Source organism: Saccopteryx bilineata, chromosome 9 (genome assembly GCF_036850765.1).
Source record: "Saccopteryx bilineata isolate mSacBil1 chromosome 9, mSacBil1_pri_phased_curated, whole genome shotgun sequence".
In the NCBI taxonomy this organism is placed as follows: domain Eukaryota; kingdom Metazoa; phylum Chordata; class Mammalia; order Chiroptera; family Emballonuridae; genus Saccopteryx; species Saccopteryx bilineata.
The window spans coordinates 7,312,094-7,334,942 of record NC_089498.1 but is presented as its reverse complement, the minus strand read 5'-3'; the positions used below and the strand labels follow the sequence as shown (position 1 = coordinate 7,334,942).

General features: G+C 52.2%; 2 protein-coding genes across 7 annotated transcripts in view; one reads left to right on the top strand and one right to left on the bottom strand.

Annotated features, from left to right (window-relative positions):
* Nucleotides 1–981: 981 nt before the first annotated feature.
* The window catches only part of RBL2 (RB transcriptional corepressor like 2), a 59,923-nt gene continuing 38,055 nt past the window's right edge, over nt 982–22,849 (bottom strand). The window contains exon 23 of the mRNA XM_066243672.1: nt 982–1,395. The gene's annotated coding sequence lies outside the window, so the exon portion shown is untranslated. The remainder of the gene's footprint in view (nt 1,396–22,849) is intronic.
* Nucleotides 6,305–22,749, top strand: AKTIP (AKT interacting protein). Of its 6 annotated transcripts, none has more exons than XM_066243679.1 (10): nt 6,311–6,762; nt 15,336–15,449; nt 17,719–17,924; nt 19,895–19,959; nt 20,046–20,146; nt 20,539–20,627; nt 20,713–20,811; nt 20,905–21,012; nt 21,763–21,823; nt 21,973–22,749. In XM_066243679.1, the coding sequence occupies exons 2-10, from the start codon at nt 15,408–15,410 to the stop codon at nt 22,081–22,083; spliced, it is 882 nt and encodes a 293-aa protein (XP_066099776.1). In that variant the 5' UTR covers nt 6,311–6,762; nt 15,336–15,407; the 3' UTR covers nt 22,084–22,749. The 6 variants fall into 6 exon arrangements, with proteins under 6 accessions (XP_066099774.1, XP_066099772.1, XP_066099776.1 ...); XM_066243681.1 differs by lacking the exon at nt 6,311–6,762 and adding an exon at nt 12,811–12,931 and having other exon boundaries at nt 21,976–22,749; XM_066243678.1 differs by lacking the exon at nt 6,311–6,762 and adding an exon at nt 12,811–12,931.

Below are 22,849 nucleotides of genomic sequence, written 5' to 3'. Positions count from 1 at the left end.
TGGAAGGGACGCGGGTCCACTCTCCTCAACTCTCGGTCGGAGAGGCGGAGGCCCTTCCTGGGGAAGGGACCCATGCCTGGTCACTGCAGAACAGTGACGGGAAGGGGCTCCCTGACCACCCTGCCACGGACATCCCCTCCCCCTTCCCGGGTTATCTTTCCGTCCTTCTTGGGAACGGAAAGACACGGAGGAGTGGAAGCAGAAGCCTTTCTCTGGGCGCTCCGCACATGGCCCTCCTGCGCTTGCTGGCGCCCCGGGGCGCTTGGGGAGAGACATGTAAGCAGCAGCATGTTTTGAAAAACACCACAAGTGACAGGTCAGGTGTAGGTGACTGGTGGTCTCGTGAAGGGCATTGCCCCTTCAGGGCTCCTGGAAGTGGGAGGGTGCCAGGAGATGTGCGGGCACCCTGAACAGACGTGGAGGGAACACGGGCACGGCCAGCCTAGGGGTCCCGTGTGTGTGCATGTGGGAAGCGCCCCGCTGTGCCTGGAGCCACGCCCTTGTTGACGCCACCCAGCCAAGCAGCAGCTGAGCCCAAACTCTGCGGCAGTCTTTCTGGACCCTCCCTCCTGTGGAGGGGATACCAACCCCCGATCAGTACGTTCCCCAGCTGGGCACTCGACCAAAACACTCATGAACACAGACTTGCAGTGAGAAAAGCACTGATTGGTTTATTAGGATTGGCGGATCTGGAGATAGGCAAGCTCGTGCTCCGGAAGGTCCACTTCCTCCAGGGCACGTGGGTTAAAGATTCTGCAAGGCGCAATCACACGATACTATGAGTTAAGGGGTTCGGGGGAACTGATTGGTTGGGGGCGCAATCACGCGATACTATGTTAGGAGTTTGGGGTCTTGTTGGGAGCTGATTGGCTGGATGTGAGATAAGGCTAATAGGCCTGTGGGCCATAGATTCTATATAATAGGGCGCAATCACGCGATACTATGAGTTAGAGGTTTGAGGTCGTGTTGGGAGCTGATTGGTTGGGGGTGGGGGCTTGGGGTCATGTTGGGAACTGATTGGTTGGGGGTACAATCACACAATATGAGTTAGGGGTCTGGGGACATGTTGGGAGCTGATTGGTTGGATGTGAGGTAAGGGTAATAGGCCTGAGGGCCATAGATTCTGTAGGGCGCAATCACGCGATACTATGGGGTTTGAGGTCATGTTGGGAGTTGATTGATTGGGGGTGAAATCACGCAATACTATGGGGGCTTGGGGTCATGTTGGGAACTGATTGGTTGGGGGCAAAATCACGCAATACTATGAGTTCGGGGTTTGGGTAATCATTTCTTCAGGTCTTGCAGCAACTCCGAAGTCGGTTCCAGCGTCCAGCGTCCAGAAGCAGTTCCAAGGAGAGGTGGCCAAGAGCGCAGCCCCGCCTCAGGGCTCAGGAGCTGAAACATAATTCAGATTGAGACATTATCTTTAGCCAGCCTGGGGCTCGGACCCTGTGGCCATCAGTCAGGCCGGGCTCCTGTCTCCTGCTGCGTGGGGGATCAGCCATCCCCAGGTGAGAGGTCAAGGTCAGGAGGTGGAGTGTGCTTAGCGGAGGAGGAGGAGGAAGAGGAAAATCAGTGATCATCTCCACACTACAGCTTAAATCTGACGGGCCCTGGGCTTCAGAGTCAGATCGCGCGCCGTCTGCCACAATCCTACTTCCGACGGGGCTGCGCCTTTGACATGGGTCCCTGCCTTTCCCTGCGCTGTTGGGCAGACCACTTGAGTGTGTCATCTGTGAAAGGGAGGGGACGAGCAGAAGTGTTGGCTGTCAACTAACTGCAGAATCTTCACACTGTCCCCGCGGCTGTCAAACCAAACGTGTTTTCACCAAGGGGCTTATTATTACACACTGCTTTGTGCTGAAATCGTCTCTTCGGTGCAGTCTTTTCCCAACACACAGCCAGACGTCTCGGGTGTAAGCAGAGATAAGAGCAGAGACTCACCCCGGCACCGCGAGAAGCCCCGGCAATCAGAAGCCTCCCCGAGGCCGCACTAAGTGCCCGACAAGGTGCTGCCGGGCTCCGTTAGCGACCGGCCACCCCTGATGCCGGGGTCGCTAATTGAATTCTCTCTCAGATCCAGTGGCAGAAAGCTGGAAACGGAGCAGGAATGCGCAGAGGGCCACAGCTGATGGACAGACCCCGTATTACTGCGGGGTTGTCTTCTCATTTCTCTAAGCTGTGTTGTAAATACCAACGGTGGCGCTGTGTCCATGGGTCTGCCCAGCGCTCGGTAATGACAATAAAATGTGATCCTTCTGCATAAATGAGAGAGAGGTCACGATGCCTTCAGGAGCCACTCAGCCCAACCAAGAGAACGGAAGGAGAGAGGTTCATATTCAAAGACATGGCTCGCTTGTGGTCCTGGGGTCTCACCAGTGCAAAACCCACCTGTCAGATTACTTACAGGGCCGCTATGGCCGTCCTCGTCTGGTGCCTCTTGTCCCCGTGACAGAGCCCGGGGACCCATCTGATGAAGAGGCCCCGGCTTTAACCCCTTCCTCCTGCACCCGCCGCATCTCTCTAACCGGACGGCAAGCGTTCTGAAATCAAATGCTGTATCCAGTCTTTATCCCTCACACAAAAGGGCATTTTTAGGTTTTTCTCCATGACTCTAGGGTTGTTTCCCCTGCGCCCCCACCCAGATCTAGAGACTGACAGATTGCCCAGAACCGCCGGTAGAGGGGCAGGCTTTGGGCTGCTCGGTGGGGGTTGAAACAGGCAGTTTGGGGGCCACCTTTGGTCATTTGTTCCTTGGCCTGTGTTTGGTAAGCCACATACCGAGGCAGGCATGAGGCCTGGCCGCAGCACACCGGGAGTTGTAGGTCTGTACTGGCTCCCACTTGGCTTGATTGTCACATCCATGCTAGTATTTCCCAGCCCGTGCACCTGGGCCCGTGGCTTAGAGAATTCTGCTAGCACGTCCTTGGCAAAGACAGGTCACTGACTCAGTGGGGAGACACGTTGGGGCCCAATTTTACATGGACTTGCATGTGATCGTTTCTTGTTTTCTTAGCCTCGGGAATGGGTGCGAAGTGGTGGTCCATCCCCATGCCACCCCTCACAGCTGTAGGCAGCTGCTACCCGCCTTGCTGGGACTGTTAGGTTCCCTTGCTGGGGACACTGGGCTGCTCAGCTGAGACGTGAGGAACTGTCATGCTGGAGGTGTGGCCCAGGGCTGACACCCTCTCAGCTTGGCCACAAGAGTTCCTTGTCCCAAGACTTCTGCCAGGAGTCTGAAGCTCCAGGGTGGAGGCTCTTGAGACTAATTTGGATCACATGACTGTCCTGAACCAATAAGGTTGATAGAGAGTAGAAGTAAATGGAAGGTTCTGATTGGTCAGTCCTGGTTCTCTAGGACTTGGGGCTGAGGAGTGGCCCCCAGAGACATTAGGCTGAGGGAATGGAAGACAGGGACTCCATGACACCACCTCTGTGAAGAACCTGAAACAGTCAGACTCGGAGCTCACAGCTACAAAGCAGATGGTAGCATGGTGGTTACCGGGGCCGGAGAAAGGGACACCGAGCCCGTTATCCAACATGAGCAAGTCCTTGAGATCTGGACGCACAGTACTACCTGTAGCTAACAGTACAGTACAGTTTTTAAGTATAACTTTGTAAACTTAAAAAAATTTGCTAAAAGTGTAGATCTTGTGTTAGGTGTTCTTACCATAAAAAATAGTGCAGGAGGAAACTTTTGGAGCTGATGGCAATGTTTACGGCATAGATGATGGTGATAGTTTCAGAGTGTATACTTATCTCCAAACTCAAGCTGTATATATTAAATACGCACAGCGTTCTCCCTGTCAATCATGCCTCAATAGTGTTGTTGTTTTTAAGAAGACTAACATAAAAAAATCAGAAAGTTATATTTGGTGCATATGTGTTTTATGGATATTTTACTGTTAACATACCAATTTCTAATTTCCCACTACCATGAAATCCTGAGAAAAATAAACCCAGTTATTCACAATTATGTCTTGGCTAGCTAAGCATTTCATCATTTTAAAATAAAATTTAGTATTGCAAAAAATAATTGTGTTTTGGCAATTGTAGTATTTTGGTATCAGCAGAGACTGGGCAGATTTCTTTGTAATATTTAAGAACAAAATAATTAGCCATGCCACCACTTTTCCTGTCTCAGCATTGAAGGCTCACAATGTGACAAGTACCGTGTATGGGCTGGGAGAAAAAACTGAAGCAGTGAGAGAGTGAACTGAGGAAGGGTGTTCCAGGCAGAGGGGACAGCAAGTGCAAAGGCCCTGAGGCAGAAGCATGCCTGCAATGTTTTAGGACCGGCAGATTGCATGGAAGCCAGAGTAGACTGAGGAGGGGCCATGTGCTGGGGGATGGCCCAGAGAGGGAGCTGGGGACAGGTGAGTGGTGGCAGCAGTGAGATCACTGGGGATCTTTGTGGCCCTTAGTCTGAGTGAGATGGGAAACCGTTGGAGGGTTCGAGCAGAGCATGACATGGCCTAACGTGAGGCTTATCGTGCTCACTCTACTTAAAGCAGACTAAGAGGGGAAGGGGAAGCCAGAGCCCAGTGAGGAGGCTGGTGCTGTCATCCAGGGAGAGGTCAGGGGTCGCAGTGGAGGCATATGAATGACTTCGGATCATCTGTTTTGCAACACTTGGTCTCTCCCCTTCCTCTCTGTATGACTTGCGTTTCACCACTGCCAGCTATTTCCGGTTGGGAAGCAATAGCGACACACCCTCTAATCAGCCCGAGTTTCCTGTCAAGCGGCACCTGGCACCGGTGCTAAGAGGTGAGGACCCGCCTGTCTGGCAGAGAGGGGCTCCCCGCACCCCAAGCTGTGAGATGTGAGGTGGCAAGACCCCGGGTCAGCAGAGCAGACGTGGACGGCTGGTGTTCGGGGTGTGGCTCTCCTCCCAAACCCTCTCAGCAGCTGGGTTTCCCCCGCTGACCCCAGAGAACTCGGCACCCCTTAATCTGCTTTCTGGAAGGAGCTGCCAGGCCAGCCCCGCTGGCTCCGTGCTGACACTACATGTCCTGAGAGCTGCTCACATGGCCTCGGTGATGGGCTCGCTTTGCAGGGACCTGTCACCAGGAGTGTAACGCTACCCCCACCCCTGCATCTCCACCTAAACACAAGGTTGGGCACAGACTCCATGCCCCAGTTGGTCAGCCTCGTCCCTGGTCACGTGGCCATATTTGGGGGCCGATAACTGGGCAGCGGCACAGCCTTCCTACACTGCGTGAGTATGGGGCTGTCTCGCTCCCAGCCCCCTGCCTCTCCGCGTCCCTTCCTGTCCCTCCTTCGGAACCCTCACTGAGCTGTGAGCCACTGCTGGAGACTCCTCCGTTAGGGCTTCTTCTCTTTAACGCAAGGCTTTGAGCCTAGGGTACGTGAAGGGTTAAACTGTCCGTAGTCATTTCTGTCTTAGGGAATGAAGATGCAAGTTCTGGTTTGTGTGGAGGCGGGAGGAATGTCGCCAGAGAGGGTAAAGCCAGGTACGAGACAGACTCCAATGGGACACTCACAGTTAAAGGCCTGGACTTCCCTCGTGGGGCAGCCCAGGGGCGCGGTGTCCCAGGCCACCCTTGCAGGGTGTTGACGGTGTCTAGAGAAAGGGTCAGTGAAATATTTTTCTTTAATCCATTTCCCCTCTCTGTGTACCTAAACCCCGATGGGGAGCCTCCCCACTATTAAGCACTTTGTCTAAAGGAAACATCAAATTCTTTTAGAGTGAAATTTTTTTTCAAGAATGCAAATATAGGTCAGGATTTAAAAGCATGGACTTGTTTCAAAAGCGCAAAACATACTTGGGTACGTTCATTTCGGCTTTGCTGCTGCATTCTTCCTACTTCCCACCAGAGGGCACTCGACCACCCACTAGGAGGGGTTACCGAGGACTCCATTTGAGCCATTTAAACACCCAGCGCCCTCCCGGGCTTAGAGCCTCCGACGTTGGGGTGGGGGTGGGAGGAAAGGACTGTCTTTTAGCCTCAATGGGAAGGGAAGGGCCCTATGAATGGAGTCAGAAGAAACTGCTGCCTGTTACTGGGGAAAATACAAACATGTTCACATGAACCCATTCAGAGGATCCTGGGATTCCCGGCGACTATCACGGGGCCCCTGGCCTCTAGACTCAAGTCGCTGGAGTCTTTATTTGTTCTTTCCGCACATTATGGAGTGTTTGGTACCTTGTCACATCAGAGAGAGAAAAAAAGGGAACGTTCTTAGAGTCCACAGTGTCCCCGTGAGCGGAGACCTAGGCCTGGGCGTGGCCACAGGTGAGACACAGCGGCGTGAGGGCGCAGTGCACGGCCCCGCTGCCCTTCCCGCACGGCGACCACAGCTCGCCACCTAGTGTCTTCGGAACCACGTCTTTTTATTTCGACTGAGGGAGACTTGTCTAGCGTTTCAGTCCCCAGCAAGCAGCCGCGGGAGCGCCAAGTCACCGACTGTCAGGCCATCCTCAGGGAGGGAAGTAGGACGGGCCGAATATCCAACTGAAAATGTCACAACTGCCTGATCTTTACAGTCGCCGATACACAAGGAACCCGTGTCAGCACCAGGCACGGTCGCGTGTTTGACGGCTCACGCGTGTCATCATCGGGACGCAATTCTACTGCGGCGACAGTTCCAGGAGGGCTCACGAGCTCCTGACCCATGAAGCGACCCCGCCGGGAATGCCGAACCTCATCGAGGCGTCAGAACTCACCGTTTACAAGAAATACGGGGACACACAATGAAGCTGGACAGCAGCGCCACCGATCCGGAATGTGGATCATCCTGGTCTGTTCCCATAGCCCATGTTGGGGGGGGGGGGTTGGGGGGCAAGGAAGGGCTGTTCTAGAACAAATGGATTCAAGAGACATAGCAACCAAATGCAGTCAATGCATGTGGATTGGATCCTCGCTAGCAAAATAACTAAGAGCTTTTTTAAAAGTTATGTGAATGATGAGAACAGTTGAAGTAGTTGTGAGTGTGCGGCAGGACTAGGAAGTGAGACCATTTTCTCTGCACTTGTGATTGTGGCGCTGTTGTTCCAGGGGACTGTCCTTGCCTTTAGGAGGTATTTAGGAGTGAAGGTCAGGGTGACTGCAACTTATTTTTAAATGATTCAGAAGGAAAATATTTGGAAAAGGAAATATGGTAAAACCATTATGCATTATGGACTTGAGGTGGTGAGTATAAGGATGGTCGTTGGACTCTTAGTCTGCGGTTTGACTGGAAGGTTTCATAATGAAGAGCTGGGGTAAGCGATAGTGGTCACGTCCTTTGTTCTGGGTGGCAGACCTGCGGAGTCACTGAGACGCCTCCTCTCCCGAATCGCTAGTTGTTTATTGTGAGAAAGTAAGTTATCTGCGTCGGAGATGGTGCCCTGCCCACAGAGAACCCTGAATTATTATTCGTCAGTGGATAGTGGCCACGTCATTTGTTCTGGGTGGCAGACCTGCGCAGTCACAGAGACGCCACCTCTCCGGAATCGCTAGTTGTTTATTGTGAGAAAGGAAGTTATCTGCGTCAGGGACGGTGCCCTGCCCACAGAGAACCCTGAATTATTCGTCAGTGGATGAATGTTGCTTTCTTTCTCTGGTTTTCTTTTCCTGAATCTGCCACTCTAGCTAATACTAACCTTAAGCCTTGATCATCTTTCCAAACGCTTTGAAACCGCAGAGTGAGGTGGTTTTGCAAAGATAACGCCAATCAAAGGGAAGATTGCTCTTGCGGCTGGTGTGGCTGTCAGCATGCCAAGGCAGGGGGTGGTTGTTTGTACTGTCAGGCCATGCTCAAAACGCTGATTATAGAAAGGAACCAGTTCTCTTTCAGGCCCCTATGAGCTGCAGTGTTGTATAGGGGTTGCTTTTCCTTAAGACATAAAATTATTTCTCAGCAGTCCATGGGCTATTCTGGCTTCGCTTTCTGTAAAATTTATCCCTTCCTCTATCAAATTATCCATTCACTGATTTACTCAAGGGACAGGAGTTACAGGCACTACTACAACAGGGGGAAAAAGTGGTACGGCCAAAAAGTGGAAGCACGTTTGTGACGCTGAGAAGCAGGAACTGTAATGACCAGTCATCCTCTGTACAGGGTTTCTCAAACTGCGACCATGTCAGAAATTCATGATTTCTGCTGTACCTGAGGATTACTGGTTACTACTTTACATCCTCCCTTAAATCCATTCACTTAAAACAACGTAAATGCCTACACTGTGGTCTCATCCTAAATATCACTCTCCATAAAATCATGGTTTTGATACTTGGGTTTTTTTCTGGTGTACTAAAATAAATGCACAGCTGTATAATCAGTGACACAGGTACCACGCTGCCTAAGAATCTTCCTTTCGGAAAAGGGCTTAGGAGCAAATGGACTGAGATTAAAATACTGGCTTCTGTGTGTGCACGTATCTGAAATACACATTTCAACTAGGCATTATTTTGCCCCTTCTTTCTGTGAGGGCCCCCCGTTAGCAGTAAATCAGTGATCTGTGTTGCAAAATTGATTTCCCAGAAACCAAAAGAACAGATTGTGTCTATTTTGGTGATTAGAACATGAGCCGGCATCCTGAAAACTCACAGAGCACATATCTGTTAGTGCAAAAAAAAATTCATCTTTAGACACAAATATCACATATGCTCCAAAAATTGAGAAGAATGAATGTAACAGGAAGTGACTGAAAGTGTTTTATCGGTAAGGTTTAGGTTCAGTTGGCTTTCTTCCTCAGTCCTTTATATTTTAGTCTTAAAGACGATGGTACGTAGAGGCTGCCCTCTCATTTCCCCTTGACTAGATCATCCTCACTGTCATACTGAATGCCTTTCTGGGGGTGCACAAATGGGTGTGTTTTTTTTAATTTTTTTTTTTTATTTATTCATTTTAGAGAGGAGAGGGAAAGACAGAGAGAGAGAGAGGAGAGGGGAGGAGCTGGAAGCATCAACTCCCATATGTGCCTTGACCAGGCAAGCCCAGGGTTTCGAACCGGCGACCTCAGCATTTCCAGGTCGACGCTTTATCCACTGCACCACCACAGGTCAGGCTACGACACAAATGGGTGTTTTATGTATACTTTAAATTGCTCCTGTCCTTCCTTTGAATTGCTCCTTTGACATCCTTGGGGAGGTCAAGTACTTACTGCGTCCCTACTACCCCCAGACACTGGGCTGGGTGCTGGGAGACCCTAGAGAGCAAAGCAGACAGGGCTCCTGCGTCACTGAGCGTCTAGTACAGTGGGAGGAAGACATCAAGTCACTTCCTAAACAAACAGGAAGTGGTGTTTCAGCCGACATGGGGTGAAGAGGCAGAGGCACGAGGGCTCCAGGCAGAGGAATCATCCAGCACAAAGCCCCCTCTAGTGGCGGGCAGGGTGGGAGAGCATCGTGCCTGCAAGGGAGTAAAAGGCGAGTAGCGGGAGCCTGGGACAGGTGGGGCTGAGGCAGGGGTTGGCCCTGCCATGATGGGTCCACAGCCGCCATGAGGATTCTGGTGTTTGGTCTAAGGGTGATGGGGAAACCACTGAAGGGTTGGGATCCTTAACAAAACTCGAGGCTGTGTCAGCAATGAAGAAGTAACTGGCTACCAGGTTCACAAGCAACAGTCCTTACAGCAACACTCCAAACATCACCTGTCCGGAACAACTAGGTTCCCTCCCACCCTCCCATAATCAGGATGGGTTTGCTGTTTCCCTCGTCTTCACTCCCTCACCCAATTCTAACCCATGGCCACGTCCGGCCTGTTCCACCTCTTAACTGACTCCAGAAGTCATTCTCGGCCCTGGCCGGTGGGCTCAGCGGTAGAGCGTCGGCCTGGCGTGCGGGGGACCCAGGTTCGATTCCCGGCCAGGGCACATAGGGGAGGCGCCCATTTGCTTCTCCACTGCTCCCCCCTCCTTCCTGTCTCTCTCTTCCCCTCCCGCAGCCAAGGCTCCATTGGAGCAAAGATGGCCCGGGCGCTGGGGATGGCTCCTTGGCCTCTGCCCCGGGCACTAGAGTGGCTCTGGTCTCAGCAGAGCGACGCCCTGGAGGGGCAGAGCGTCGCCCCTGGTGGGCATGCCGGGTGGATCCCAGTCGGGCGCATGCGGGAGTCTGTCTGACTGTCTCTCCCTGTTTCCAGCTTCAGAAAAAACAAAAGAGAGAAAAAAGAAGTCATTCTCTTCTCCATATCAATCAAATTCGTGCACTCGTTTCTTGCTTAACTGTTACAATGGTTTCCCAAATACTCTCCTATTCTCGTGGCCCTACAATCTGTTCTCTATGCAAAGCTGCCATTTCCAAATACAAATCTGATCATGCCACTCCTCTGCTTACAGTCCAGGTATCCAGGGTAAATCTAGATCAGATTCATTCCACTTGCCCTTGATTGATTGTGGGTGGAGACCCAGTGACTCACTACTGGTCACCGAAACATGGTTACTGTGTCTAGAGAGCTTCTGGGAAAGGTGTTTTTGCTCTGATAGATCAGGTGAAGAAAGAGATCTTTGTTTCGCTAGACATTGACACACCTGGGTGTGCCTGAAGTTAACTCTGCCGCCCTGGAGCCTGCTCTGCCTGAGAAACCCTTGGCATGTAAGCCAGTTTAAGTTGGTTTTCTGGCATGTGCAGCTGTGAGAATTCTAACTGCTGTGTGTCTGAGGTATTGGAGCCAAAGTGTGCAGCGGGATACACGCATCCGAGGCTCAGTGGAGAGGACTGAGCTGGAGAAACATAACTGAGACCTCCATGTAGCTTGAGGAAGGGGTGCGATTGCCAAGAAGCCAGTGGAGGGTGAGATCAGGAAAAACGCTGGGAGATGAGCCTGCAAAAGAGAGAGGTGTCCAGGGAGACTACCTGCGGCCAGAAAAAAGGATTTCCTGCTTGCCTTCTTGCGCTGATTGAGACTAATACTATAGGCATCACAACATTCCTAAGAGTATTCAAACCGGACCAAAGGAAGTGGCTTAGGACTGTTCTCAGCGAGGGGAGGAAGCTGGCCTTCAGAACCTACCCTTGGGATTAGCTCTAGCAGAGTTTGGCTGTCTGCCATTGAACGAGAAGGCCATTTTACCAGAATGGCAAAGGCCACCAAAAATTGAACAAACATCCTGGTCAGAAACTATTTCTCCTCTTCTGAGTGTGAGATTCTGAGTTAGATGGAGATTGGCTGAGCACCCCAAGGGAAGGCACCATTGTAAGGAAGGGCCCGGAAGCATGAAAGCCAAGGGCAGCAGCCAGAGTCAGTCTGGGGACCGCATGGGAAATGAGACGGGGACACGGGACTGAGGCCAGCGTTGGGTGTGCCCTGTAGGTCAGACTGAGTTTAGAGTTTATTCAGTCTGAAGTGGCTTTTTGTTCTGTGGAAAGCTTTCCAGCAGTGTTAAGAGTTGGTAGAAGTGTTCCAGATCAAAGAGAAAGCTTGTAAGGTAAAAATAAATAAAAGTTAGAAATCAAAGGACCAGAGCTACCATGCCCGGCGAGAGGTTCTCCACCTAAAGTATGCCACAGAACCTGAGGAACTTGTGACAAGTGTAAATTCCTGGCACTCGCCACCCCCACCCCATCCCACATTTTGAATCTGATATGTTTGTCAATTGATGGTCATTGGTGCCAATGCAATGCCAACAGGAGTCCCCCATTGGGGAGGTGGTGCTGAAGGAAACAGCTCGATTGTGATGCAGCAGGGCTGTGAGAACAGTGGTCTGGAGCAGGTCAGTGGTGGTATAGCTCAGTTATGGCGCAGCAATGCTGTGAGGTGGCCCTGGGACAAAGTCCACGTAAAGGGAGAGGGCGCAGCCAAAGGGGAGCCGACTTATAGAGGCAGAAATCCCTGCCCCTGATTTGGTCTGTCCTCATGCAAAGGAGGCCTCCAAATCCGTGCCGTTTGATTGGTCCAAAAAGCACTATCCTGATTGGTCAGAATGGAGTCGCTTTGATTGATGAGTAAAGCTGCTGACGGGGACAGAGCTGCAAAGCTCCCAACTGAATGGGGTAAATATCAGTCCCATTGGTTGAAATCGGATTCCAAGAACCACTTTATAAAGGCTGGCTTAGACAGCAGGAGCACCTGCAGGTAGGCAGCTTAGTGCAGGCTTCTCCCTGACGTGGGGTTTGCCGAGGGGCCCGTTTAGAAATGGCCGCTGGGCTCTGCTCTTCACTTGGAGCCTAGTTAGCCACCAGGAGCCCGTCTTAGTAGGTACCTTCTTTCTCAGGGTCCACACGTACAGATTTCAAAGCTGCGCTGGCAGGGCTGACTTGGGAGTTTGGTTCCCCTTGCAGGTGTCCATGAGCTCCGCCGCTCTGACGCAGAAAACGGGTGTACAGTGTTCTTCCAGGTTCTCCCGATCTGATAGACTGTCTCGTTCCCCGCTAAGGCGGTCGCTGGGGGCTCGGCTGCTGTGCCGGGCCAGGCGCCGTGGAAGTGGTGGAACCGGCGGTCACGCGCGCAAGCGGCCCACCGCCCAGATTCTTTCTTGGAGACTCCAGCGCGGTGCCAGGCCCCGCCCTGCCCGGGCCAGAAAAATCCGCAGTCACAGCCTTCCTGAATGGCTGCAGCAGCCACGCACAAACATGTGGGCGGGTCTCTGTGGTGACTGGCTGACGCTGTGACCAATTATGTACAGGCGCTTGTCGGTCTCCGTGGCCTATACTTGGGGGCATGACGATTCGCTTAGGGCGTTGTTACGTAAGGGGCGGGTCAAGTGGTGCCCCACCCGAATGGAGTAGATTTGATTGGCAGGACGAATTGCGGTGGTCCCAGCGCCCCCGGAAGAGCGTCTTTGACTGACAGTTGTGGGAACCACTTACTGCCAGGAGGCTGGGCGGAAGCATAGGAGACCAGAGGCGTGAGGCAGGGGCGGAGCCTGACGCGGAGAGTAGGGCGGGGCGGGGAGGGGAGCGGGCAGGGGCCGGGCTGGCGCTGCGGGCAGAGATGCTGTCGGGCCGCGAGGGCGCTTAGCAGCTGGGAGCCCTGCGTTGGAGGCACTGAGGTGAGGTGCGCTGCCGGGCCGGCCGGTGGGCGTGTGAGGGCCGCGGAGTCCTTACACCCGGCGGCCGGCGTCCTCAGGCTGGCATTTCTCAGTCCTGCGGGGCGCTGTTGGCTCCGGAGCGATGGCAGCCGCGCGGGGACGTGGGGGCGGGGCCGGGCACCTGTCCGCGTCTGCAGGCACCTGCTGCGCCAGCCGCCGGGGACCGGCTCGGACTGCGCGGGGGTCTGTCCCGGAGCTGGGCCGGGCTGGCCCGGCAGAAGGAGGCGGGCCGACTGTCCTGCCCCGTCCAGGTCCCGCCCTCCCCGGCGTCCCTGCGCCCTAGCCGTGGTGGGGGTGAGGGGTATCCCAGGCCTCGGAGACCCTCAGCGCCCCGGCCGGAGGGCTCGCGGCCAGGGCCGTTGCGGGGCAGCCGTGAGGCTGGACATGGCCCTGCCTTGCATCACGTCGGGACAGGTTTGTCCAGATTCTCAGCGTGCGCGGAGATGGGTTTCCGCCCCGTGCCTGGTGCCCGTCCCGGCTGTCCCCAGCGAGCCAGGGCACACCGAGGCCGTTCCCGTCTTTCCTCTGGGCCCCGCTCCGTCGCCTTTTACCATGGAATTTAAGGCTGTTTGGGGTGATGTGTTGAGGTGATGTGTGTGGGGAATAAGACACATGGAAAAGCAGCACACGGCTCTAAGTTTTGGCGCATGCCATGTACGGATCATTCGTGGGGTCCACGATCTTGATTTCTTAGCTTTGTGATATAAAGGAAGGCAGTCATGTTTTGTTGTATGGCCTAACAGGCAGAAATTCTAAAATTGTTTCCTAATGACTAGGCGTATCTTACGTCTCCCTTCTATTTGTGCCACTCCTGTTGGGAAGTGCTATACTGTGCCTGGGCAGACTGGACAGCTTATAAATGGTGTAGTTACTCCCCAAATAAAGTGTGTTATAATTTCTCCAGGTGACTGTGTTGCTGCTGAAAACGAGCAATAACAACATACCTCCTGCTTGGACAGGAGGAACTGGGGACAGGTTTTATTTGATTTTTAAAGGTAAACTCATAGCATCATTATGTGTTAGAGACTTGGAGGGGACATTACGGGTGAGCAATCCACCCCAGTAAATTTACAAGGTGGTGATCACAGTGTCCTCGGGGGACAGGGTCTCTTGTTAAATTAGGTCTGTCCTAGATGACAATGGGGAGTTGCACATTACTCTGGACCTGTAAACGGATGTTTTCATTTGGTCTAAACAGGAGAATGCGCCCTCCCCCCCCCCCATTTCTGCTGTCCTATTTTCATGTGTATCGTAGGCATCTTTAGGGCAGATTTGCAGAGCACTCTGCAGTACGTTGGTGTTTACTGGCTACAGGTCAGCAGGTCTGTGGAAGAACTAGATCCTCATTCCTTTGAAATAAATTACCAGGTGGCATCATGTCTTGGAAAACAAAACAACAGTAATTGGCACTGGTGGGGTATGGGTGTCATAGCCTTGTCAGAAAACACATTTTTGCTGACTGTGGACATTTGGTACATGATTCTCTAATGATTTGCTTTTTATGAATTTAGTAAAATGTGGCTAAGTTTTGACCCTTTTCACCATCAGCTTTCAGGTTGGTGCAAATAGGACTTCATAGAAGCTCTGCTTTTCCTGTGGGAAGTTGCCAGAGCTGACAACTTGCTGTTCTTAGAGCTCAACTTGTTTTTCCTTAGTATTTTTAGTAAATGGTCTGCTGACTTTGTGACCTTACAGACATGCTCTCTTGCCCACTGCTTAAAGCTCGGGTGATGTGTTGGTGACTGACGTCTCTGGTGCACACCTCAGTTGCATTGGCATGTATTGGATGGCAGATTCTTGAAGGTCTCCTCCTGCAGTTCCCGTATATCAGGCAGTTGAAAAAGGTCATTTCTTAAGGACAGTCCCGACGGGACGACCCAGTTAGCCCTCTGTTTTACATGCTCTTCTTCCACTGTTTTTCTTCTTTGGCTACTAGTTTTGAGACAGCTCATCTAGATCCATAACCAAAAACAGTGCTTGACTTCATCACCATACTCGCTGTGGGTATGGTGCATTGTGACCCTGGCATTCCCAAAAGTCTAGATACTATGCTGGTAGCAACTGCCGTGGCCCCTATCTTCTGCATCTCTGGCACCATTGCGGAGCTGTGTCACTGAGTATTCTGAATCCTGGCCAAGCACTGGGCACCCAGATTCCTCTGGGCATTTATAAAGGTGGGACAGAAACGGGAGTCAAAAGGTAGGAGGGGGTATTGGAGGAAACTTTTTCTGACGTTTTTCCCTAGGTTTTTATAACTCTGTATTATATAATGTTATGTTGTATTTTTATTGTTAGAGTGGTTCCTAGTTATTTCAGAAGTCCTAACTTTTGGTGTTAGTATGTTTGTTCTCCCATCTCATTTTAGGTAGAGTGAATTTTGGGGACAGGAGAGTTTGATGACGCAAACTGCTGAGTTTCTCTGGGTGGAGTACACGTTATGAACCCTTTCTGGAGCATGTCTGCAAGCTCGGGACGAAAAGTAGGTATAGTGGATAAATTTAGTGGGGAAACCATTCGCATCAGGATAGAGACCAAAATAATTCATACCGAGGCTGCCCTGTAATCTTAACAAAATTATCTGGTTTTTCTAGTTCAAGTTTTACTTTTGAGAAAAAGTTATTTAGTTGATTAAACAGTTTCTGAGATCACACCTCAAATAGAAATCATTCTGGTAATCGCAATTCTAAGAGTATCCTGAAAGGTGGTATTTACGTAACGAAATGTGTCACACACTCCTGTAGCAGTTTTCTACCAAGATGCAAGATTCTTTTTTTTTTGACAGAGACTGAGAGACTCAGAGAGAGGGACAGACAGACAGACTGGAAGGGAGAGAGATGAGAAGCATCAATTCTTTGTTGTGGCTCCTTAGTTGTTCATTGATTGCTCTCTCATATGTGCCTTGACCAGGAAGGGGGTGGACTACATCAGAGCGAGTGACCCCTTGCTCAAGCCAATGACCTTGGGCTTCAAACCAGCGACCATGGGGTCACATCTGTGATCCCATGCTCAAGCCAGCAGCCCCACACTCGAGCCAGTGATCTCGGGGTTTTGAACCTGGGTCCTCCACGTCCCAGTCTGACACTCTTATCTACTGTGCCACCGCCTGGTCAGGTCAAGATGCAAGACTCTGTGGTTAGAGAAGCCTTGGGAAGGCCACTGTGGTCAAGTCAGACTCAAGCGCACTGGTTTAATTTTTCTAAATGTCTGGCTTTTAATTGCAAAAACAGTACCTTTTAGGAAAGTGGAATGTATGCAAAGAGAAAATGAATATACCCCGTAATCCCACATCTATGAGAGCACCACTATAAATCATCTTTCTTTCGTGCACATGACATATATATATATATTTTTTTTTTTTTGTATTTTTCTGAGGCAGGAAACGGGGAGAGACAGTCAGACTCCCGTATGCACCCGACCAGGATCCACCCGGCACGCCCACCAGGGGCGACGCTGTGCCGAGACCAGAGCCACTCTAGCGCCTGGGGCAGAGGCCAAGGAGCCATCCCCAGCGCCTGGGCCATCTTTGCTCCAATGGAGCCTTGGCTGCGGGAGGGGAAGAGAGAGACAGAGAGGAAGGGGGAGGGGGTGGAGAAGCAAATGGGCGCTTCTCCTATGTGCCCTGGCCGGGAATCGAACCCGGGTCCCCCGCATGCCAGGCCGACGCTCTACCGCTGAGCCAACCAGCCAGGGCCACATGACATATTTTTAATACTGCTGATGACAGAGCCTTTGCCGCGCTGGAGCCAGGGAGGTACCTATGAGGTGGTGGTTTAGCCTCCGTCTCATCTAGAACTTTGTCTCTATCAGAGATGCCAGTTTATTGCCAGAGAGTCCAAATGTAGAAACGTGTGCATTAAGGGACAAGGTCCAGATCAGACCTAGTGCCCGTGAGAGCACAGCTTCCTGCCGAGCTGGGGCCAGTGTCAGCTAGTGACTACTTCCAGTCAGCTCTCCATTTCGAGCCACTTAGCACCTGCCCTGCAGCACTGAACTGCCTGGGGACTTCTCTAGTTTTGTACGGTTGTCTACATGTTTAGTAACTTCTTGCTCTCTTTTGGGGGCCACCAGGGGAGACCATTTCTTCATTTTACTTAAATCTCTGTAAATGTTGGCTTTGTCGTCTTTCTAGGGTGCAGTTTTGGGGTTTTTTCTTGTATTTTTCTGAAGTGAGAATGGGGAGAGGGAGACAGAGATAGACTCCTGCATGCGCCCGACCGACTGGAATCCACCCGGCATGCCCACCAGGGGGTGATGTTCTGCCCATCTGGGGCATTGCTCCCTTGCAGTTGGAGCCATTCTAGCGCCTGAGGCAGAGGCCATGGAGCCATCCTCAGCGCCTGGACCAACTTTGCTTCAATGGAGCCTCGGCTGTGGGAGGGGAAGAGAGAGACAGAGAGGAAGGAGAGGGGGAGGGATGGAGAAGCAGATGTGGGCTCCTGTGTGCCCTGACTGGGAATCAAACCTGGGACTTCCACACACCAGGCCGACACTCTACCACTGAGCCAACTGGCCAGGGCTAGGGTGCAGTTAACAAGAGTTTCCTAAGCTGCAGTCTTGCCTCAGCTTTGCTCTGCTCTTTATGACAGCCTGCAGCTCAAGGGCCTTTCAGGCCACCATGTTCACGGTGCTAGAATGCTCTCGTGAAAGGGCCATTGCAGCTTTTAGGTCAAGGACCAAGAGGACAGCTCATATACTCTTGCCATTTCAGAATCACCCTAACAAACGTCTCACCTCTTCCCCTGGAATAGCGATCTGATGGAGAGGAGAAGACGTTAACAGGGGACGGGAAAGCCAGTCCTCCGCGCTCTGCTCCAAAGAAACAGCTGCCTTCTATTCCCAAAAATGCTCTGCCCATAACAAAGCCCACGTCTCCTGCGCCCACGGCACAGTCCACTAACGGCACCCATGCTTCTTATGGCCCCTTCTACCTGGAGTACTCCCTTCTGGCGGAATTGTAAGTTCTTAACAAACTGTCTGCTTACATTTTTCATGATTCTGGAAGGCAGAGAATGAAATTGTTCTGATGGACTGGGACTCGGTATATGGCAGCCATTGAATCTTAAAGCTCTGATTCCTACCCTTCCATTATCAGCCTTAATGTTTACAGAAAGATGGAGACTTGTACTGGGAACAGTCTTTCTTAACCAAGGCCTAAGGAGGTTTAAACATTCTCTCATCAGTGTCATGATTATTCAGAGCTTGGGCAAATAAGATATAAAGGCAAATGTGTCATTTAATTTCCTGTGTGTTTTGAAGAGCAAGAGGGAGGAGAATATCAGATGTATGAAGCACCTGTCGTAGGTCAGGAACTTCATTTGTGTAGCGAGGAATTCACCTCTTGAAGAGGTTGTCAGAGAATGGGACAGTGGGAGGGTGGCAGTCTGTTCTTTCCTGGGTCAGACCCGGCTGGAGGCTTTGTGCTCCATTCTGGCGATCACCTTGGGAGTCAGTAATTGAAGGAACTGGAACTGGGGACTAGGAAAACTTAAAACGTAGGAGGTATATGACTTCCTCCATGTGAGGGCCTGTCATTAGAAAGGGGGTTTAGCTTACTCTGTATGGGCCCCCTGAAGGCCAAATTGGCAATGGTAGGGACATTATGAAGCTTGTGGGCTCTAGGAAGAAATAAGCTGCTGGTCACAGAAGTCAAAGCTGGACTGTGTTGCACGTGTTTGGGGTGGGGGGGCGAGGAGCATTTGCACATGTGCAGAGTGGGGGGTGAGGAGCACCCCCACAGTGCCTGAGCCAGCGGTGTCTGACTTAATAATCTGTTACAGGAGCAAAAAGCTTGGAAAAGTCTTAATTCCAATTATTTTAAAATTCCTCCATAAGTGCAGTTATTTTAGAAGCACCCTCTCCCTCTCTCTCCCTCCCTGCACTGACGTAATGGCCAGACGGTCCGAGGCCCTGCTCTAAGTGGCTGAATGTGGTCCCGTTGGCTTTATAATGGAGTCTTGTGTTTGAGGCTGGGCAGTGAGCTGGACAGGCCTCTATTGTAGCATTATGTCTTCTAATTAGAACACAAAACTGCCTTTCTGGCCAGCTCGACTCTACCAGACACATGCGCCAGCCACGCTGCGCTGATGTGCTTTGAGTGGAATGGAATAACATGGCAAATCTGTAATAAAAACCATCAACTAAGCACCAGTAAGCTACCACTCAAAATGCGGGGTTGGCAGGTGAACGTGTTTTAAGGTCCTAGATAAAGCTTGTTCTTTTCACGGTCCGGGCGCAGCCTGACTTCCTTAGGCTCCTAGTTTAGCTCAGTGGCAAGGAGCAGCACGGCATGGCTGTGGGAGGGCGCCGAGGCCCTGGAGGGCCAGCGCCCCTCCCTGTCATGCTCCTGGTCCCTGTCCCAGCACTGCCCTTTCCTACGCTGGAGCCCAGCGCACATGTCAGTGCCGGGGGCTGACTTCAGGTGCAGGATGCAGTGCAAGCGTCTCACCAGGGACGCTGCACTCCGTCTGCGTGCACGTAGCCCTCTGCATCAGGGATTGGTGACACTTCAAGTGACACCTACAGGAGGGCCATTCCATGGAATTTTCATCTTCGTTACCTAAAGTTGTGTTCAGGACATGTAGGTGGGGTCTACTGCCCACAGTCACCAAAGCAATAATGTCACCATAGTCTCGTTTACCTCAGGTTTCCTGTCCAGAACTTAAATCAGGTTATGTCAGTTTGGTTTCTAATATGTTTTGGGGGAAGTTGATTTCCGGGAGGAAAACTTGATTCTTTGGGCTAATTTCTTGACCTGGGCCCTTTTGGGGGGAGCCAAGGGAGAGGCGGCCGTCAGAGCCGACTGTGGGGACGGGCTGGGAGGGTCGGGGCCAGCAACGCGCAGGGGACTGTCCCTCCTCTCAGAAGGCGTGCCTGGGTGCTCTGGCTGCAGGCCCGGCCCAGCCTCACCCCTCTGCCCCGTTTCAGCACCCTGGTCGTCAAACAGAAGCTGCCCGGTGTCTACGTGCAGCCGTCCTACCACTCCGCGCTAGGTAAGGACATTCCCCTTTTGTATCGCGTTTCCAGCACGCGTGGCTCTCAGACACGGACGTGGGCCCTAGCTGTTCTGTCCCTACAGTGTGGTTTGGAGTGATATTCATACGGCACGGGCTGTACCAAGACGGTGTATTTAAGTTCACGGTTTACATCCCCGATAACTACCCAGACGGTGACTGCCCGGTAAGTGGGAGCCGCCTGGCCTCCTCTGCTGCCCAGTGAGCAGGGCGGGGAGCCCTTGAAAGACCTCATTTTCCTGACTGCCCACCTCTGTGATCTGTTCCCTAAACAAAAACTGGAGTCTGTTGCACCTTTGCTGTGCCCGGCTCTGCCGCGAGCCTCACCTGCTGCTCTGCTGGGGGGCACTGAGGCTGGGGGCCATGCTCGGGGCGCCAGGGGCCCCTCGCTGTACGCTCGAGGCCGGGGAGCAGGCTGGGTGCAGCGCGGCTGACCCCCGACACACCCACACTGTCTCTCGGGGCCCCGAGCGGCTGCCCCCCCGACACACCCACACTGTCTCTCCGGGGCCCCGAGCTCCAGCGCGCCCGTGCGAAGCCTCGTCTCTCTCCGTGCAGCGCCTGGTGTTTGACCTCCCCGTCTTCCACCCGCTAGTGGACCCCACCTCGGGAGAGCTGGACGTGAAGAGAGCCTTCGCAAAGTGGAGGTTAGTAAAGCAGAGCTTCCTGTCGTGACGTAAGCTGGGGGGCGGCGCCGTCATCCAGTCAGTAACGGGGCCCTGTTCCCTCCAGGCGCAACCACAACCACATCTGGCAGGTGCTCATGTACGCGAGGAGGGTGTTCTACAAGATCGACACCGCCAGCCCCCTGAACCCAGAGGCCGCTGTCCTGTGCGTCCCCCTTTTGCTCTGCCACCAAAGATAAATTTGAAACTGCAACTAAGTAGATTATGTCGGTAACTTTTTGATTTGAACTTTTAACAGGTATGAAAAAGATGTTCAGCTGTTCAAAAGTAAGGTGGTTGACAGTGTTAAGGTGTGCACGGCCCGCCTGTTCGACCAGCCGAAGATCGAAGACCCCTACGCCATCAGGTTAGTGGCGCGGCGTGCAGGCCCGCCGACGCTGCGCTCGGGCTGCCCGGCTCAGGCGGGCGCACGTGGGGGGTTCCAGGGAAAGCCTACCGTCTGTTAGCCCGCAGCCTGTAGCACCGGTCAGCAAGATTAGCTACCTCTTGGGCTCTTCCTTGAACAAAAAGCCTTACAGTGACTGGCCCACTGTGCCAAGAACAAGCTGTTGAGTGACTTCGGTCTCCTAAGGGTCCTGCAATGTGCTCTTTCAAGTGCCAGGACTTTTTCAGGTGGCACTGAGCTGCAGTCCCTCTTAAACTGCCACATGCCCCTCGACAGGTCGTTCTGGGGAGAGGAGGGAAGCTGAGCAGTGGAGCTGCTGGTGGGGCCGAGGGGCCTGAGCGCCCTCCCTGCAGCACTGCTGTCATGGAGGGGGGCAGTGTAGTGCAGTGGGCGAGGCCTTGGGCCCCGCAGATAGGACTGGCTGGCTTTTGCCCTTTCTGGCCTTGGTGACCTGGGACAATTCCTTTAATTTTCTATGCCTCCCTTTCCGTGTCGTTCAGTGACAGCACCGGAGGGGCCTCAGTGAGGCCTAACCGAGCTGCCCCCCGGGGCGTGAGAAGACGGGGAGTGGGCACCAGCCATGCTGACAGCGGGGGAAAGGCTGCTCTCTAAACCCTAGTTAGGCTCTGCTAGGCCGCTGGCTTAAGTAGTAAAAATGGGTGTTACACAAACTTAGAAACCAAGCACTTTTTCAATCTCCTCTCCCTCAAGCTTTTCTCCATGGAACCCTTCCGTACACGACGAAGCCCGAGAAAAGATGCTGACTCAGAGAGTAAGTAGATGCCGGTTAAGTGGTTCACTGTTCCTTTCTCGAGTGGCTTCACGGGAGCCCACCCCTTTGTACAAACGACTCTTTGGGAAGCAAGTTTGTACAGTGCTGAAAGCATCGCCCCTCTGATGTCTGTCTCTGCTTGTGCCTAGAAGAAGCCTGAGGAACAGCACAATAAAAGTGTTCACGTTGCTGGCCTGTCGTGGGTGAAGCCAGGCTCGGTCCAGCCCTTCAGTAAAGAAGAGAAGACGGGAGCCACTTAGGAGCTGGTGACTGTGGCGAATCCAGTGCACCGTGCACTTTGCTGCGGACGCGGCCGCCCCCAGCCGACCAGCAGCAAGCCTGCTGCCGAGTAAACTGTGAGCCGTGCCGGCGTCGCTGTGGTCCGTGTGCGCTTAGGTTTGAGCGGCAGTTTGGGACAGCGCCGCGCTGCGTTACTTCTATCAGGAGTGTCTAGGGCGGCTACCTAGTTCAGGGCTCCAGATTATTGGGGACCTGGAGGCTTAAGTCCTTTTCTGAATATAATGCTAAAGGTAAGTCATTTAAAACTAATAGAGTAGACAGTTTAGCACTACCTAATTTCTAAATCGGTGGTTCCGGCTGTACATACGTTAGGGTGTGGAGCAGAAAGGTCTAGGGAAAAAGCAGGTTCCGTAGCTTACTAGCACTTTTTAAAGGAGGAGCATTTGAACCTGTTTTCAGCCTGCTGTCGTACTGATTCACAAACTGTCACAGAGGACCGCGTTAGGCGAGCGAGAGGAAACCAGGATACTAGTTCATAGTTTTTTTGTTTTTTTTTAAAAAAGCAAATTACTGTATTTTTATGGCGGGGGGGAAAAGATGTTAAAACAGTTTCTAATGAAGTCAAATATTTAAGTGATGAATGACTAATGTGTTTTGTTAGAGACAAAATAAACCAATAAATGATGGTTCTTTGTCATTTATCCAGGGAACTATACTCTTTTTCTCAGTATAATTAAACAAAGATTAATTTATAAATGCTTTATTGAAAAATACACTTATTTTCAT